The 17,669-nt window shown below is 40.3% G+C and overlaps 1 protein-coding gene across 1 annotated transcript in view; it reads right to left on the bottom strand.

Moving 5' to 3' along the window:
* The window catches only part of TTC39C (tetratricopeptide repeat domain 39C), a 39,865-nt gene extending 23,986 nt beyond the window's left edge, over positions 1–15,879 (bottom strand). Inside the window, exons 1-4 of the mRNA XM_035564061.1 lie at positions 15,599–15,879; positions 3,229–3,277; positions 1,551–1,679; positions 1,219–1,333 (exon numbers count right to left, since the gene is read on the bottom strand). Coding sequence (XP_035419954.1) covers positions 1,219–1,333; positions 1,551–1,679; positions 3,229–3,277; positions 15,599–15,747 — 442 coding nt within the window. The 5' untranslated portion in view covers positions 15,748–15,879. The remainder of the gene's footprint in view (positions 1–1,218; positions 1,334–1,550; positions 1,680–3,228; positions 3,278–15,598) is intronic.
* Between the last annotated feature and the right edge of the window lie 1,790 nt (positions 15,880–17,669).

The following is a 17,669-nucleotide window of genomic DNA, read 5'->3' as shown; positions in this document are numbered from 1 at the left end:
AGGATGAAAAACACCAGAAATTTTTCACTCAACCGTTGATCTGCCTCTCCATTTGTTTGAAATGAACTAGTTTCAATAATGTGGTTGCTATTTCTGTACAGAAACATCATCATCATAAAAAAAAAAAAAGATGTTTATGCATAATCAGAAAGATAATACACCCAGAATCCTAAAATAACAGAACAGTTTAGCTAAATGGTGTCACAATGGCAGTAACTAACAGTCACTGAGATGGCGTTTAGCCACTTGGATTTTAACCACAGATTTCAGGTTCATTTTTTACTCAGTAGAATAACCCAAATACATTGCACGGTCTGCAGTACTCTGCTACCCACTTCAGTTCTCTGAGCAGCAGAAAAGAAAGGGAACAGACACCACCCAGTTATAGTACCCAACCCAGTTACAAAGCTGCAGAATATATAATGAATAACTGTGAGGAGGAGGAGGGGGAGAACAAAAAAAAAAAAGGCAAGAACCCAGAACAGCATCAAAACTAGTAGGAAAATCTTTCTGCAGCACTACACGTTGATACAGCAGTCAAAAATACGCCCTGAACTACTTCTAGCTAGCACCAAACACATTCTTGATGCCCTGGCTTGGAAGAAACCAAATCTGCACATCACAGAAAGCAGTATGTCCTTGACTGATATTTTAAATAATTAAAATATTGGTATTTTAAATAATTATTTTAAATAATGTTATTTCCCTGATTTGTTTCAGCTGGTCAGCAGGGTTTTCACTGATAGTTGTGGCTGCCACCTCTTCCAAGGTCCAAAAATGTAAGAGAACCTTAGAAGTAGCTTTGCAGATGAGGCAAGGAGGTTTTTAGTCAACAAGACGGGAATTAACCTCTTTGGCATGCAAGGACACACTTCAGTGACCAGAGAATAAGAACTGATTCAGCAGTTCCATCTTCAACACACTTCATTTAAAATTACTTTCATTGGCATTTTGTCATCCACGTTGTCAGAAATGTAACGCAGATGGGACACCAAGATTTTCCCAGGTGGCCTGGGCTTCAGGTCTTTATAGCCCCTTTTATCTTGCAGGCCATGGGAAGCACTCAGATGCTAACCATCTTTGCACCAACTCTTCTTAAGCTTCTACAGGAACATACAACATCCAACCACTTGCCACTCCTGCCACTTCAAGATCAACCTTTACTACAAAGGTATCATGCAAAAAAACACACATCTAAACATTGAAGCTACAGCACACCTGATAATTCTTGTTTTACAAATGAGAGCACAGCCAGGTAGACTTGACAGTCTGCTACAATTATTTGTCTTTGCAGTCGATCTATCATGGATAGAGTAGATTTTCGTCCATCAACCTGTTTGGAATACACAAACACAGAGCACGGAATTTTTAACAAAGATTTTTAAGATGATCAAAAATAGTAGTCTCAAAGTGACAAATTTAATTGTTTAAACTCTACTGTCCTTCGCATATCAAGAAACATCTAGCCAAAATACAAGTAGCACAGAAAGGAAGCTTCCAGAAATACTTATCCAATACATGATTCCATGTTTTACAAATAATGTTCTTACATTCTTTTTAATTTTATTCTTGATTGTTTCAATGACTCCAGCTTCTTCACTCTCACAAAGTTTTTCTGTAGCCTTTAAGTCATCACATGCGAGCTGCATTTTCTCTTCTTCAAATGTCATCATGGCGTTCTTCAAAAAGAGAACACAGATTTGAGTAATAAAAATCAAGTATTTTTATTTCTACACAAGCTACAGGATGAAAAGTTTTCATGAAAACTTAACAATAAAATTTTCTTTCTTTAAAACATATTAATACACACATGTATCAGTATATATACTTCTACACAGAAACAAACTATAGATTTGAGCGTGCCTTACCAAAATTTCATGGCTCAGAACGCATTAACTTAGTCCCATTCCCTTGTCTTAATAAAACTTCATATGCCGTCAAACTGAATATGTTATCACACTACGTTATGTGGAAGAAGAATTTATAAAAAAAAATTTCAATTATTGTACGGCATGATTTACATCTGTGCAGATACTTTTATATAGCTCATCCACATAAGTAATAGGCCTCCAAAGTCAGTAATAAGTAACAGTTATTGCATTGTAAGAAATAACCACAATTCCTACACAAGGTCGGTGTTTTTTTCTTCCTTCATACAAAAGAAAACATGCACCAGACCAACTATCACTGAACCAATTCAGAAAGAATTTTAGGATAAGTAACTTCTTTTCTTAACACTTTATTAAACAGAAGCCCTGAATGACAGAGTGCTGCAGCTATGTTTAGAACAGTAGCTAAGCAAGATATTTTCAAGATCCACTAATGCTGCACTGCAATGTTACCCTGGTTCAACGCATCAGTTCAGATAAGCAAGCCTGAGAGGTTCTCCCTCTTCCCTTTCTCCTCTCCTTTCCATTCGCTCAAAACCAAATCATATGGCACAACGTATTTTATTCCATACTGCAAAGTCTACAGACACTAGAGAGAATTCAAATTAGCTTCATTTACAACATATGTATTTCTGGAATACTATAATAAATTCTGTCTTTAAAAAAAGTACTACCACAGACAATTTCTGGTGCAACCTAACATTAAGCAGTAATGTCAGAATAAGGACAGCCAAAAAAACAAAATCCAAATGTTTTCAAATGTACCTGCTCAGTTTTTAAAAGATATTCTCATTTTAATAAATTTAAAAAAGAAAAGTTTTCATCAGATTTTAATTTTATGACTCTTATTCTATGAGTCTATGACTCCGTTAGTCAATATTCTCAGTTCTCATAACTCCGTTAGTCAATATTCTCAGTTCTCATATATTCAAAAAGGAAGCTACGTGAATGGATTCAACCAACTTTTACCCTGCAATATGGATGAAGAAATTTTCAGTAGTAAAAGCTATCAGGGAAAGGATACTTATGATTGTTATTTTAATACTACCTCTACTGCTCATTAAAGAGAGGGTTTTATTATGGTTCTTTTAATGGAGCACATAAATATTTCACGTTTGAGAAGCTGAATCACAGAACCTTTTCTTTCTATTTAAACCACATGAGTAAACAAGTTTTATATAACATAATGACTTGCTTTCTACCTACACTTAATCTATAACTTGGAAAAAAATTAAGTCTCATAAAAAGAAATGGATTAGAGTATCAACCATTATGAACTCATGCATTCACATACAAACATTAACCACAAGAGATGTGTGCTTTGTTCTGCTCTACTCACCAAAAAACTGACAAAACTGGCTCCAAAACTCATTAATGGGCTATGGTTTCTGTAAAGAAAACAAAGCATCATTAACTACATTTGCATTTTCTTAAGGTAAAGATCAATATTGCTCTTTCTAATTTTAAATTATACATCTATAAGTAAATTTGGGGGCCAGAGGAAGGTTTGTATCAAGTTACAAACAACAACTGTATCATTCAGCAAAATACAATGGAAATGTAAATGCAAACTAAATTTATATATATATATATATATATATGTATATATATATATGTGTATATATGGATACATTATTGTTACTAGGATTTGAATGTATCCTTAAAAATAACAACTTTTTCAAGCACTAAGCTGTTGAATTTTTTAAAGCATCTACTGCCATCAAAATACATTTAGTGCAGGTCAAAAAAAAAATAAAAGCTATAGAAATTTGCTTGGATTTGATGATTTTGAAGGTCTTTTCCAACCTAAGTGATTCTATGATTCTAAATTTAAAAACCCACTGATCTTTCTCTTCTTTATGGTCCATCACTATGATTTTGACCTAGCAGATGAATGTTAACTGATTCTATTAAGAGATTCCCACTTCTCCCCTCTTCCCATGAATTGTATCCTGATTTAAAAAAATAAATAATAATCACAGGCCACATAGCAAAAGGTTTTAGAAATAGGAAGTTCCTACAAGGCATATGGGTTTTGAGTTGATCTCTTTCAAGTCCAGAATACATATCTTACTATACTATGTACAATAGTTTTAAGACGATTGACTGTTTTGGAATAACCCTCCCATCAGGAGAGGTGAAGGAACTGCTAGATCAAAAAACGTAGACAGCCCAAATCCTGGTAAGTCACAGGGCAGGTTTCAAGCTCTGTGACTACTGCAGTCACACAGACCAGGAGCCCCTGTCAGACAGAAGGCACTCAAAAAAATAAAAATAATTTAATGATTTCCGCACTGATACATAATGTTCAGCAGCGGACTGTCAGTTTATGTGCCCATATATGTATCACTACAATAGGCTAGAGAACAGATAGGATAGAGACCGATAGGATAGCTAAGGATAAAACACGCACAATACTGTAGAAACAAAAAGTTTACAAACACCACCTTCTATTCCAGTATTTAAGAAGAGGTAAGTTTATTCAACAGGGACACCGCACAAGTATGTACTACAGTAATAGGTTACTAACTTAATTCTGCAAGGTTCAGATTAAGGCAGTTTTAAAAATAGGGCAGACATGAAAAACATGGAAAGCGTAGTAGATTATTACAACACAAATCTCCCAATTGTAAAGCCACGTTATAAGATTTTTTTAATAAACTTTTAGTCTCACTTTTTTGATTTGCCACCCGTGTCTGAAAATGCAGACAAGCAAGAATAAAAGAGAAAAACTGAGAAGATGAGTAATGATAGAACTGAAAAACCCTTCCCTTTTTATCTAACTGCTCATTTCTGGATATGCCTATCCATTTAAGATCAGCATAACTTTTGCCACATCTTTTAATTACTTTTTCAAAAGAAAACCAGCTCAGGTGTTTTGCTCCTTGCTGCCAGGCCAACCAGAAGGGCTGCCTGTAAATGCCTCGGCTCTCTACCACCAGCTGTGTCACCAAGAGCGGCAGAAACGAGCTGCACAAGGCTGCCTCGGGCGCTTTGGGCACGAAGGCTTGCTGTGGAGGCTACCTGCCCGTCTCCTAACCCACTCTGCAGCTCACACAGACCGCGGTGCTCAGCCCCAACCCTCTGCTGTAGAGCACCGATCCTCCAGGACACGTTTCCAGGGCACAGCTCCTGCATCTTCAACACCATGCACCTAGAGCTGCCGAAAGGATCATCACAAGACATTTGTACGCCTATGTCCTGATGTACAAAGCCACACTTACGTCATGCTTCCATGAAAACTCAAAAATAAACCAATTGTTTCATTTTTGAGCTTCCTTAGACCTGCACATATGGAGAGAAAGCAGTTCTGGGGAGGCAAGCAGGAAGGCAAGCCTGGTTTGTGTATATATGTCTACATATACATCTATATATTTATTATTATTATTATTATTAAAAGGAGATGTCAGAGTCCTTTTTCAGCATCTGTAGGCAATGAATATTTCATACTGAAAACCATTCAGAACAGGATTTTTTCCAGATTGTTTATCAGAGTGAATTAAAAGCAGTCAACCACAACAGCCTTCCAAAAAGAGGGGAAAATAAAAGAAAAACGCGTGACATAAATAGTTAATTAGGTTTGCACTTTTCATTAAAATCCTTGGAATGCACTGCTCAAATATTAAGCTTGCACCACTCTGAAAATTTGCCTTTGCTATTAGGCATGGCTCTAGGGAGGTCATTCAAATGGAGTAATTCAAATCCAAGCAGCTGAACACCTGGAGAAAAACTACCTGTAAAATTGGTTTTACACTCTTAAAAAAACTTTGTACAGCAAGACCAAGGTTTTGAGGGTTTGTTTACTTTTTTTTTTTTTCTTCTTCTAAAGCACGCAGAAGCCGATCAGATATGCTCAGCAACACACGTTTGGCTCTCAGAAGAAAGTAGCCTCCACACATTCCTTAGGACTTGGCAAGGCATATACGAATCTTTCCAGCAAAGCATAAATGAAAATTAAACACTGTGGAATTATAGACCAAATAGTAAAATTGTTGCCTGTGAAAATATTTAAAATTCTAGACCATTATTCATTTTCTATGAATATTTATAAACACAGATCCTTCTGTTGCAGAAATAGTTACTGAAGCTTTAAAAGCTTGAAATAAAACAGTTTTAGACGTAAAGTGATTCCCTATCCATGGGAGCAATACCGTCAAACAGAGCAGTGTGAACAAGGGCCATATTTAGGGGCAAAGCCATTAAAACAGAACAAGCAGTAAGATACTGGAGAATGAAACAGCGTGATCTCTTATTCAGCAGCTCGATATATACACTACTTCAGGCATGCCGATCAAACTTTTCGAAAAAAATCATTTCCCTTCAGGACTTAAGAACCTGTTCTTTCGAGTGCATATGTATACGTGAGGGCATCAATATTTAAATACACATTTTGAAAGCCTTTATAATTTATTTTTGGTGTGTTTTAACATTACAGTGGTCTGATGGCTAGTTACAGTTGAGTCAACTGCTTTTCCAAGATTACAAAAGATACTGACACGTTTGTAGCAATTAATAAAAAATACTTCGAAGAGATAAATTTTCAAGTATCCTTAAGTAAAACTGAGAAGTTTTTCTCCAAATAAATATTTGTCTTTTCAACATATTTTTTTTTCAGAACTGCTTTGCCCCTGGCACTTTGATGCTCACAGCTCACTTCGTTTACAATTCTTCCCCAATGCTTCTGCCATATTCCTGCCCAGCCACTGGGTAGAAACCGTAGTCGCAGCTTCATGCAAAATCATTTGGGAATGTTAATTCAGCATCTTAAGGCCGTTTTCAACAACTGTGCTTAGCGCTCAATCTTCACAAGTATTTTGTTGAATGAGAAATTCTTCAACAGCTTAGGATTATCTCTCCTGGAGGGTTAGGAACGAGTTTGTAATGGCACCCTACAGCCACAGCAACCACTAACACATGACTAATGATGCAAATAAGTTTCTGAGAAACGCACGCTTCCAAGAAAATGACCCTCAGCTCAAAATCTTTATCAATGCATGCTGCAGTGGCTTTCAGCATCAGACACGATTTTACATCTTTTGCCAAAACCCCAAAGTTGTTAAGATTTAAAAGAGGAAGCACTTGAGATAACACTAACAGCAAAACATCAGCCATACTGACACTGACTGGGTTACAGAACTGGATACAAACACAAGCTGGGACATCGCACTACTCAAGTTGTCTTCCCCACTTTGCAGCAATAACCTCCATCAAGTGAAGAAAAGTCTCAAGACTTTTAATTAGCTCAAAGACAAAGAAAAAACTGGCATCGAGTCCCATACTGAAACCACCGAACTACATTCTCTCTCACAAATCCATGCACGTAACACAGGACAGTCCCCAAAATGACCTTTGCATCGTACTCCTGCAGTTCAACAAGGGGAAGCGCAGAGTCCTGCAGCTGGGCAGCAACAGCCCCAGGCACCGGGACATGCTGAGGGCACCCAGCTGGGAAGCAGCTCTGAAGAACAGGACCTGGGGGTCCTGGTGGACACCAAGTCCAACATGAGCCAGCAGCGTGCCCTTACAGCAAAGAAGGCCAGTGGTAACCTGGGCTGCATTAGGCAGAGCATTGCCAGCAGGTGGAGGGAGGTGGTGATCCTTCCCCTCTGCTCGGCACTGGTGAGGCCACCCCTGGAGTGCTGGGTCCAGTGCTGGGCTCCTTGTTACAAGAGAGACCTGGACATACTGGAGAGAGTCCAGCAAAGGGTCACTAAGATGATCAAAGGACTGGAGCATCTCTCCTTTGAGAGTGCTGGGACCATTCAGCCTGGAGAAGAGAGGCTCAGGGGATCTTATCAGTGTGTATAAATACCTAAAGGGAGGGAGAGAAGAGGACTGAGCGGTGCCCAGTGCCAGGACATGAGGCAATGGTCACAAAAACTGGAACCCAGGAGGCTCCCTCTGAACATCAGGAAGCACTTCACTGTGTGGGCAACCAAGCACTGGCACAGGTTCTCCTGGGAGGCTGTGGAGTCTCCTCCCTGGAAATCTTCAAAATTCATCTGGACATGGTCCTGGGCAACCAGTGGCCCTGCCTGAGCAGGGGGGTTGGACGAGATGACCTCCAGAGGTCCCTGCCAACCCCAGCTACTCTGTGATTCTCCATCTACCTCAAAGCACCTTTCAATGACCTTCTCAAACTATTTCAAAGCATCTTACATGCCACAGTACAAATTTTGGGGGTCCCAACTGAGGTTAACAAATACTTCAATTCATCCCAATTTGGAACAGCATTTAAGCTCAAGGCTTGTACCACCACTTTGCCGAAGTACTGTTCTCAATAACTTCCGCATAAATGCGATAAGCAGCAGCAGGAGCAACTCCAAACCACTAAGACCTTAAAATATGAAATCCCCCACTGCCACAATACTTTTGTTCTTAACCTGTGCCAGCATACAAGTGTTTGCTCAGGAGCCACCTGTGCAGGGCAAACACTTTGCTTCTGAAACCAGTTGTGCTTATATCCACCACCTAGCTTTGCTTTGGCACCTGGTTAAATACTTCGTGACCATTTGTTTCAACAAGGCATTTGCAAAGGCAACATTGGCCTTTGTAGCTAAGCACTCACTTCACTGACATTTGAGCATCATAAAATGTTAATGATGTCTGTCACTGAATTGGACATGATCATTATTTTCCCTGAACATTTAAATGACATCATGTAACTTAAACATGTCATGGCTGTTCCATGGCTGTTCTTCTGATGACAAAACGTGTAGCTGCCCTGTGAATTAACCAAATAAATCGCAACGAGCAAAACCGACTTTAATTTACTAACTACTAATTCAAGAAAAATTCACCTTCATCACACTTTAGGGTTAAGATAGATGCTACTAAAAAAAAAAAAAAAAAAAAAACACCTCCAAACCAAGACATAATATTAAATACCCTAAATATTGAAAGTAACCGATCACTTTTCTCCAGCTTCCGAAGAGCTGAAGTACCCAAGCATTTTTAAAGGGCTGAAGTAAGCTAGATATACCCACCATCTCTTTTCAAGGCGTAAGTGCTGGGAAGATCAAGTCTGTGTAATTTATGAGGTGAATATAAAGCTAATAATACCAGATAAAGAGAAAACACTGTTTCAGCACTGAGGAGTTATTGTTTCCTTAAATCCCACAAGTGCATTCAGTAGTAGGGATAAAAAAGTACAGTCATGCAAAGAAATAATTAAGATAATATACTGATGCTGGGTGTTTGGTACGTTGTGATACTTCAGCAGATGCTGATCAAATGAAAAGTATGTTCTTTTATTGCTGTTTATCACTGTTTTGGTTGTAAGCATTGGTATTATGGCAAAATTCCTACCTTTGCTTCCTGTGAATACTAACAATTACAGTTTTTCCTTTAGAATAAAGAGGTATCAACATCAATACTACAACACCATCCCTTTTTCCCTCCTCCATGTGTTACCATACTTAGAAAATTACTGAATTTTCTACACAGAAAGGAGTGGCAAGTGAAGAGAGAAGGGGCCATAGCCTGGATGTACTTTTTGAGCAGATAATTCAACAGATACTATAACTTTTTTTTTTTTTTACGTTGAAATAAAAATTAGAAGCAAAATGTGACTTACTACAGAAATCCAGAAATATCTCTGAATATTTTATCACCCTTACTCTCTCCAGATGCATTTTGTAAAATAATGTTTGAACTTCACCCATCAGACTAGGGCTCAGAAGATGCTTTTATAATTAAAAACTGTGTGCTATTAACACTGTTTTTACAAGATACCACAATAAAAGCTGCTAGATACAAAATCAAGTTGGTATGGATAGCAAAACATAAGTTTGCTGAAGTAGATCTTTTTTCCAGCTATATAAAGTGTTGTTATATGAGACATTGCTTCTCCCAACAAATCTCAGGTCAGTCACCTCATTTCATGGCCTATCTTTAAGATCACCCAAGATGACAATTCACTTTCAGAAGAAAGGTGATTGCCATGCCCCTTTTTTCACGCACGATGATAACATTCAGAAGTGTTAAGCCTCTGTTTAATAAGACTGAGATAAATGATAAAAGAGGGCTGTATAAAAAAAAAATCAGAATTGAAGCACGTCAAAAGAAAAATCAATTATTTCCCTGTATTTTCTTTTTTTTTACATCTATTTCCATGATAATATTTCGCTTCAGAATATATCAGCTTCCAAAGCTACTATAGTCTATCTCAGGTTTATATTTAAGTAATATAATTCACCCACCAGCATAACCCCTGGCTTTTCTAGGCACTGCTACTTCAGCCACGATCCGTTAAGAAATCCAGTTATTATTCAGATGGGGATGCTTAAGATGGAACAAAACAAATCGTTTTCTTCCAAAGTGGGAGAGTAAAGCGTAATGAAAAATTAAGAATCATGCAAGTTCATAGATAAATATAGAAGCAGCTAATGAATATTTTAAAACAAGCAGAAGCACAGCATACGCAAAAAGGTAAGGAATTCACTGCAAAAACATACAAATCTCCTGGTCATTATACCAAAGATTATTTTAGAAGAGATTCTAAAAATAATTTGTGAGACTACAGAGGATAGATCTTTATACAAGAAAACATTTCAGCCAACACTGGCATGTGAAATAGCTAATGCAACATAAGGGGCATGAAAGAATTACAGCATTAAGATACGTTGAGAACTGCAAACGTCAGATTTAGGTTTAGCTTGCATTTCATTATTAGGATAACCTTTTTTTTTTTTCCAAATTTAAAATGAGCTGTAAAGATATATTTCTACTTTCACTAGAAATATCCAACCAAAAGAGAAATTCAGGAATACAAAAAGAATAAACCTGTGGCCCTGTCCTATCCATTTTTTTCCACCTAATTTCTTTTGTCATTCTGTAAATTACTGGGTTGCTGTTTTGCTCTAACTCAGGCTGTTAAGCCTGGATGTACACGAACATTAAATCACTGGGAATTACGAGAAGAATTTTAAAATTCCACGTTTGCTTTGAAAAGTAGTTACAGAGCTGAGAGACAAGCTAGTTTTATCAACTTGTTTGTACCAACTGTCCAACTACACGTGCTTAATCTGTAAGAATTATAGACTTCAAAATCTTTTTCCACTAGGTAGATTCAACCAACTTGACCCGAATTCCTTTCCAGGACAAACTACAGCAGCTTAAGTGACATCAATCACATCACTTCTTAGCGTCTCTGATCCGACCCATCACAATAGCCTGAAATAATTTATCAGGACAGCAGACCAAAGAGTGGTTATACTAGCACGAGCAAAAATTCCTTGTGCTGCCCATCTTTTGCAAAGTTACTGTCTTGGGTTTTAAAATAAGATCCACCTACTACACCTCTTCTGCAGTCTCCGCCAGATCTGCCTTCTAACGCCTGAGTTGTGCACTCGGATTTTCGCTTAGCTTCCTGTCATCTTCCCATGAACTCCAAGCCACCAGCTTTTGCTCTGTAAGGCAAATGGGTGTCTTTCCCTCCCTCCATCCTTTTTACCACTTGTTTTGGCAACAACACCCGTTGCCATTCTGAAGGCCACAGAACTGTCACATTCAATGTGGTCATCTCTACGCATCCACGTCTGCAGGTTTAAAATGCAGAACACGAAGGTTTTTCTAACCTAACCACAAAATGAGAAAACCAGTCCTAGTTTTGTGCCCCTTGTTTACTACAACGCGCTCTGTCTGACCCCAAGAAATGACACCTTACCTCGTTAAGGTACACATTTACTACACATATAGGTGTTGCTGAAAATGGCTTCCCCACAGAGCCCTGCCCCTGTCACCCTCACAAACGACAGCTCCCGGGGTTGCTATCAGGGCACTCGTGACTTGTTTTTGTGTTGTCAGTCAAGATGCCATCATCCTTCCCCAACTGACCGACCTCAGCGCCCGCCCTTATCTTTAGAGAAGCTGCTGAAACCTCCACAGGCTCATTCCACTTTTGCCCTTCAGGTTCCTTTGCTGGGCTCCACAAACACGTTTCTACAACAGCTACTCCATAACCTACCTGCTGATCAGTGCTGGCTTAACGGCACCTTGTATTTCCATTATCTGTTTTTATCTCTTGTCTCTTCTTGTATTTGGATCAAAACTATTTTGAGCCACATGTTTTACCTTGGTAATATTAGTTTCAAGCACCTATCACAATGGAAGTTCTGGTCATTGCTGAAGTTTGTGCGTCTGTCAATAAGCAGACCATAAAACATCATCTTAAAAAAAATCAGGTTTTCAAAATACATGGACTAAGTATTTCTCTCACTTTCCATTTCATTCCTTCCATTTTTCTTTGTGTTCTCCTTTACCACAACAGGTCATAAAGTGTATTTTCCTACACCAATCCCATTCTTTAAACCTGAAAGCATTTCATCTTAGACTCGTGTTTCCTTTACACTGTCCTTATTTAGTTCTTCTGAGAAGACCTTATCATACACTTATCCATCTCACACCATTTCCCTTTCTATTTACACACAGGTTGAAAGTTTTCTTAAGCCTTCTCGGAAGTAAGAGTCGCTCATGCAAGAAGACAAAAGGTTCTGCACTTGGAGACAGAAGGCTGCTGGATTTATAATATCGCTAATCTTATGCTTTACGCTGTGAGTCAACATCCAGCTAAAAAGCTTCTGATTATATTTGACACAATCCTCTCTCTTCTTCACTGAAGGAAGTTTTTAAACCATTTTTGAATTGCAAATGCACTTAAAAAGCGAAGAATCAGCAAAAATAAATGCTTTTTGACAGTTTCTTCCTTTCTTAAGCGTTGAGGAATCCACAAAGCCAGAAGGCAGAAAGAAAACTCCCTGCCAGCTTTCTTGCCAGCGTGGCCCACCAAAACACGATCCCACGGGCTGACTGTGGGCTCCATCCCCAGCGGCTTCATCCTTGGTCAACCTCCACGTCTCTTGCAACTTTCACAGGCTCAAGTTTAACCTGATCAGAACTCGGATGCCATCAGTACTGTCCAAATTGAATAGAAATTGAATAGAAAGATTAATACCTGATGGCTTCAGCTATGAGTTGGCACTGTGGTGACCTGACAAAGCTGCGAGCACTGAAGGCAGCGGTGCTGTCCGTTGCGGGTTTATGAAAATATTTGTTTACTTTTGACTGACGTTCAGATGGTTCTCGCTACTAGCAGGTGGGGAATCTTGATTTCCTGAAAGCAACTCACAAAAAACCTTGTGCAGATGCTGATGGTACTTGCAGGTGATTTTTCAAACCCTGTTACTTTCTGTCAGGTATAATTCAACAAAAAAAAAAAACAAGTCACAAGCTACTCCTGAGAAAAGATTAACCGCTTTGCAGTGGCCATCAATGCAGCTCCAGCTGCATGTTGCATCTGACACAAGAGACAAGTTCATCTTCTTTAGTTTCTAAATCGATACATATCAGCTGTAAACACCAAAAACCAAAATATTTTCTTAACTATGCCTCTGCATGACACAGAAACAATGATTCTGTAAACAAGCAATTCACAGTACCACCAGTCTTCAAAGGCACGACTTTACCGTTGCAGTAAAACAAACAAAAAAAACAGCTGCAATTTCAACCTTTGTTGTCTCAAGGCCTGCATTACGACAAGTTTTCAGATTTGGGGCTTGGACAGCTTTTTGGAAGATCTGAAAATGTAGAGGAGCAAAGAAACCAGATTTAGCCCACTCTGGAACAGCTCTCCTCAGGCTCTTCAAGGTTGTCTGTCCACTGTCCCATGGCAGAATCGATTTGAATTGATTTTTCACATGATCATTCAGGTGGCAAGTGAAGGAGTAACGAAAGTAATAGGGAAATAAGTAATAAAAAGCAGAAGCAAAAAATAGTAGTTTCTAGGGAACGATTTTAACTGTTCAAATGATGTGGCTAATGGAACTGAAGTTTTGCTGTGTAATTGAGTTTCCAAATAAATAACCTTGTAGGTTCTTGAAGAGTTTCTGAAAGATTTTTTTTCCACTCATCCCTTCATGTCTAAGAGTCATTTGATAACTGTTAACCTTCTGAAATGGAGCTAAACTATCTGCAAAGACAGTAGTCTGTAATTAACACTTTCAATAACAAAGGTCACTGGCAAAACAGACAACACACACGTGGAGTTAAGCTCAAAAAGCTGCATTCCCTCACACAGCTTTGAGCTCTAATGCTGCAAATGACAGTCATTCATACTAAACTACGGAGAGCTCCCAAAAGCTGCTCATTCAGCCTGCTAGTCCCATTTACGATGGGTTCTATTTCATAATTTCAAGCACACACCAACAAAACCATACTCACTTAACAGCATATGCAAATAAACATGCAACAGTATTACTTAAGTCCTACAAGGACTTAAACATGCATCCAAAATCAAGTATTGGACTGAAAGCTGTTGACAAAAGTGAACTTCCCCACGTCACCAAAATCTGAATTTACAGGAAATTAAGCTCACTTTGCTGCATTTTCTTTCCTACCTGTCCATGAAGTTGTAGCACACAATAGACCTGCTAGTTCTCAGTAAGTGGATCCCTACTACAAATTTTAGGATAAGGCAGGCAGGGCTAGAGATTTTCACAGTCATTTAAGAACCAAGGCAGTGATTATTAATTTATGAATCATAAAACCATTTAATCTTATGAAAGAATTCCTATTTACTCTTCGTGGGTAGCATTTAAAGGCCAAGATCAAACAGTACACTGAACCTAAAGGCACCTCTGGATAAAAATCAAACAAAGAGAAGTCTGGACCTGAAAAAAAAAATAAGTTTCTGCACTGAAGTAAAATCTATAGTAGCAAACCTTATAGGCAAGCAAAGGAACAATTTGCAGAGGATATTCATTCCTCCTCTGCAGGGAGAACTAAACTGCACTTTGAAAACAGGAATCTGAACAATTTTACTCCCTGGCATTACCATGCAATATAAGAGCATCGCATATTTAGAAGTCCTAGGCTAATTCCAGACTCACGTCGGTGAGACAGCCACGGCTCAATCACAAAATGGGAGAGGAAGAAACCCCACCAAGTGTGCCTTAACTGGCACCATAAAAAAAAGGGGGGGGGTTACTTCTTGAATACCTAAGAACGACCGAAGATACCAACAGACCCGAGAAATAAATAACTCACACGGTGTATAACTTCACACGAACACGTGCCGTGTGTCAGGGACACGAGGAATGTAAACCTGGGACCTTGCTTGCCACCTGCCACGCTCCAGCTGGCTCCACGCAGCGGTACGTAACGCAGCGGTGCGTACCAGGGACAGGATGAAACGTAGGGCATCAACTGCGGCAGCTACGCGGGGATGTTACTATTCCACTATTATTAAGGGACGTTTTCTTAATTCGTAAGCCTCGCCCCCCATCTCCAAACATCCTCTGGCAGCAAGCTTTGCCTTTAGCGAATAACATTTTAGTACTAAAGTGCGGCACCACCTACGAGGTGCTCTTTTAAGTCAGGTTTTATTAATCACCCAGACAAGAGCAGCATGGTGCACATGAATTATTTAGACCAGATGCGCAACGACCGCAGCCCAAGGAAGGCATTAGCCCTTCTCGGGCACAAACCGAGGCAGCGTTTTTAGGACCGACTGATGGGGCAGCGCCAACGCCGCTCCTACAGGGCGACTGCTCCATGCTAGGAGGGATTACGAAGGCACCCCGCAGCCTGAATACAATAACACCACGACCTGGCACGGCAGCCCAAACCCCCGTCTGCGCCCCTCCCGCCCGCCCCTGCCCCGCCGGGCGGACAGAAGATGGCAGCCGGCGGCAGGTGCCCGCCGCCCCTACCGGTGCTTCTTGAAGAGGCGGTCGGACTCGCGGAAGCCGTTGTTCAGCAGCAGGTTGATGCCGGCCAGCGCCAGCTCCGCGTCCTCCACGGGCAGCGGCGCGTCCCCGTCCTCCCGCCGCGGCGGCGGGGGCTGCTCCGAGCCGGCCATGGCGATGAGGAGGAGGAGGAGGAGGAGGAGGAGGAGGAAGCAGCTCCCCCCTGCCCCTCAGGGGTACAACGGAGGCGCCGCAGCCCCGTCCCCACAGCCGCCCGCCCGCCGTCCCTCAGCAGCGGCGCAGGCGCTGAGGGGGCCACGCATGCGCGGGGCGAGATGGGAGTTAGTACTTCAAGCTCTAACTGTTATTATTTTCATTTTTATTTTTTAATTTTTTGTTTCTTTTCTCCTCAGTCTGCGTGGGGTCTTACGTCATTTCAACTCACCACACCGGTGTGTGCAGCGCGGGTGTTTGCCCGCTGCCTTCCCTCCCGGCAGCCAAGCGACTGGGCTGTTCACAAAGCCCGCTGTTTCTTTCCTTTCTCTGCTGATGTGCCTTTTCCTTTGCAGAAAAAAAAAAATAAATAAAAATTAAAATTATTTTTTCGATGTTGGTCTTAGCTGGTGGCAGAGCTCACTCCTGCAGAGACTGGAGCAGCTTATTTCTAGAACAGGGACTTTGTGACTTTCCCAGTGCGAGCCCAGCCGGGTCTAAAAGCCTGTGGTTACTTCCTACCCCTCAACACCTCTATTAGCTGTAAGGTGAATTTGTCTGTGAAACAGACAGTATTTTCCAAGTCCTGTTCAGATACAGCCTGGTCTTGCTTCTTGTTCCAAATACTGGATATATGAGAAAGTACAATTGCATAAATGTACCCATTCTGACTCCAAACAGCCAAGTATTGTAGACTGAAAATACACCCACAATGTTTTCACACACACACACACACACACACACACGCCTTTGCAGGAAGAGGTTTTATTTGTTGTGCTTAAATTTGGGTATAGACAAAGGCTATTACAACCTGGTCTTGTTTCCTGCCAGCTGGGGCAGTGCTACAGCTGCTCTGGTGAAAATTTAAGGATCACTTTTTTTTTTTTTCCCTCACTAATATATAAAAGAATGGGACCGCAGTCTACTTTTAGAACCAGCCCCTCTTCCCTGTCTAGAAAAAAACATCCGTCTTCCTGTGAATCAAGGAGCAATATTTCCATAGTATATGTCCTACAGGAATAGCTACCACCACCTAGGGAAATATTCTGTACCAAAAACATCTTGAAACAACGCTCTGAAAAGCAAGGGTTGTCTGATGCTGGGAGCCTTCTGAAATCTGTCAGGTATGGATCAGATGCTTTTGCTGATTCCCAGTCCCTCTGTCTGACCGAGCAAAGCTTGATACTCAGGTGGATGTTTAAAGAGAATGTGCCTTCTGTTACAGTGCACATCTCCAAAACATCATGATCTGCAGTCTATGAATCTTCAGGGACTTTTAGGAAGTCCGTGCAGACGGAACTACATGTTCTCCAACGTACTCACTGCTTTACATGTGAAATTTGGACTCCACAAATTCAAACAGCCTCGCAAAAAGGAAGTTGCAGCTTGCAGTAGCACCGCCTTTATTCTGTTTCAGTTGTGTTCAGGACACTGCATTCCAGATAACCTTATAGCAATAATTTTTTATTTTTATTTTTTTTTAATCACCCATGCAGGTTTCTGGGGGCAGGAGTTCATGGTGAAGTGGTTTATATTACAATTTTCCTTAGCCATATGTAACCAATTTGATCAAGAGGCAATGAATCATGGATTCCCTGAGAACTAGGGACAGAGAAGGCAAACTCCTACCTCTGAGTACCATTTCTAAGGAGCAGCGAAGAGCCAAGTCCTTTGTGAAACAACTACTCCTTTTCCAAAGCTAAACTCTGTTTCGTAGCCCCTGTGGTTGGATAATAGTGTAGCAGGGCTGTGTGCTCTCTACAGCTTTTTGGCCCCATATATAAGGAGCTAGAATTCTTTGAGGTCTTCTTTCTAGCACCCTTTATCTCCAGGCTCTGCTCAGGGCTGGCACTGATAATCTGTTTTCTGTAACAAATGCTTT

This window comes from Cygnus atratus, chromosome 2 (genome assembly GCF_013377495.2).
Source record: "Cygnus atratus isolate AKBS03 ecotype Queensland, Australia chromosome 2, CAtr_DNAZoo_HiC_assembly, whole genome shotgun sequence".
Taxonomy (NCBI): Eukaryota; Metazoa; Chordata; class Aves; order Anseriformes; family Anatidae; genus Cygnus; species Cygnus atratus.
The sequence above is the reverse complement of the archived record's forward strand: the minus strand, read 5'-3'. Positions and strand labels throughout refer to the sequence as shown.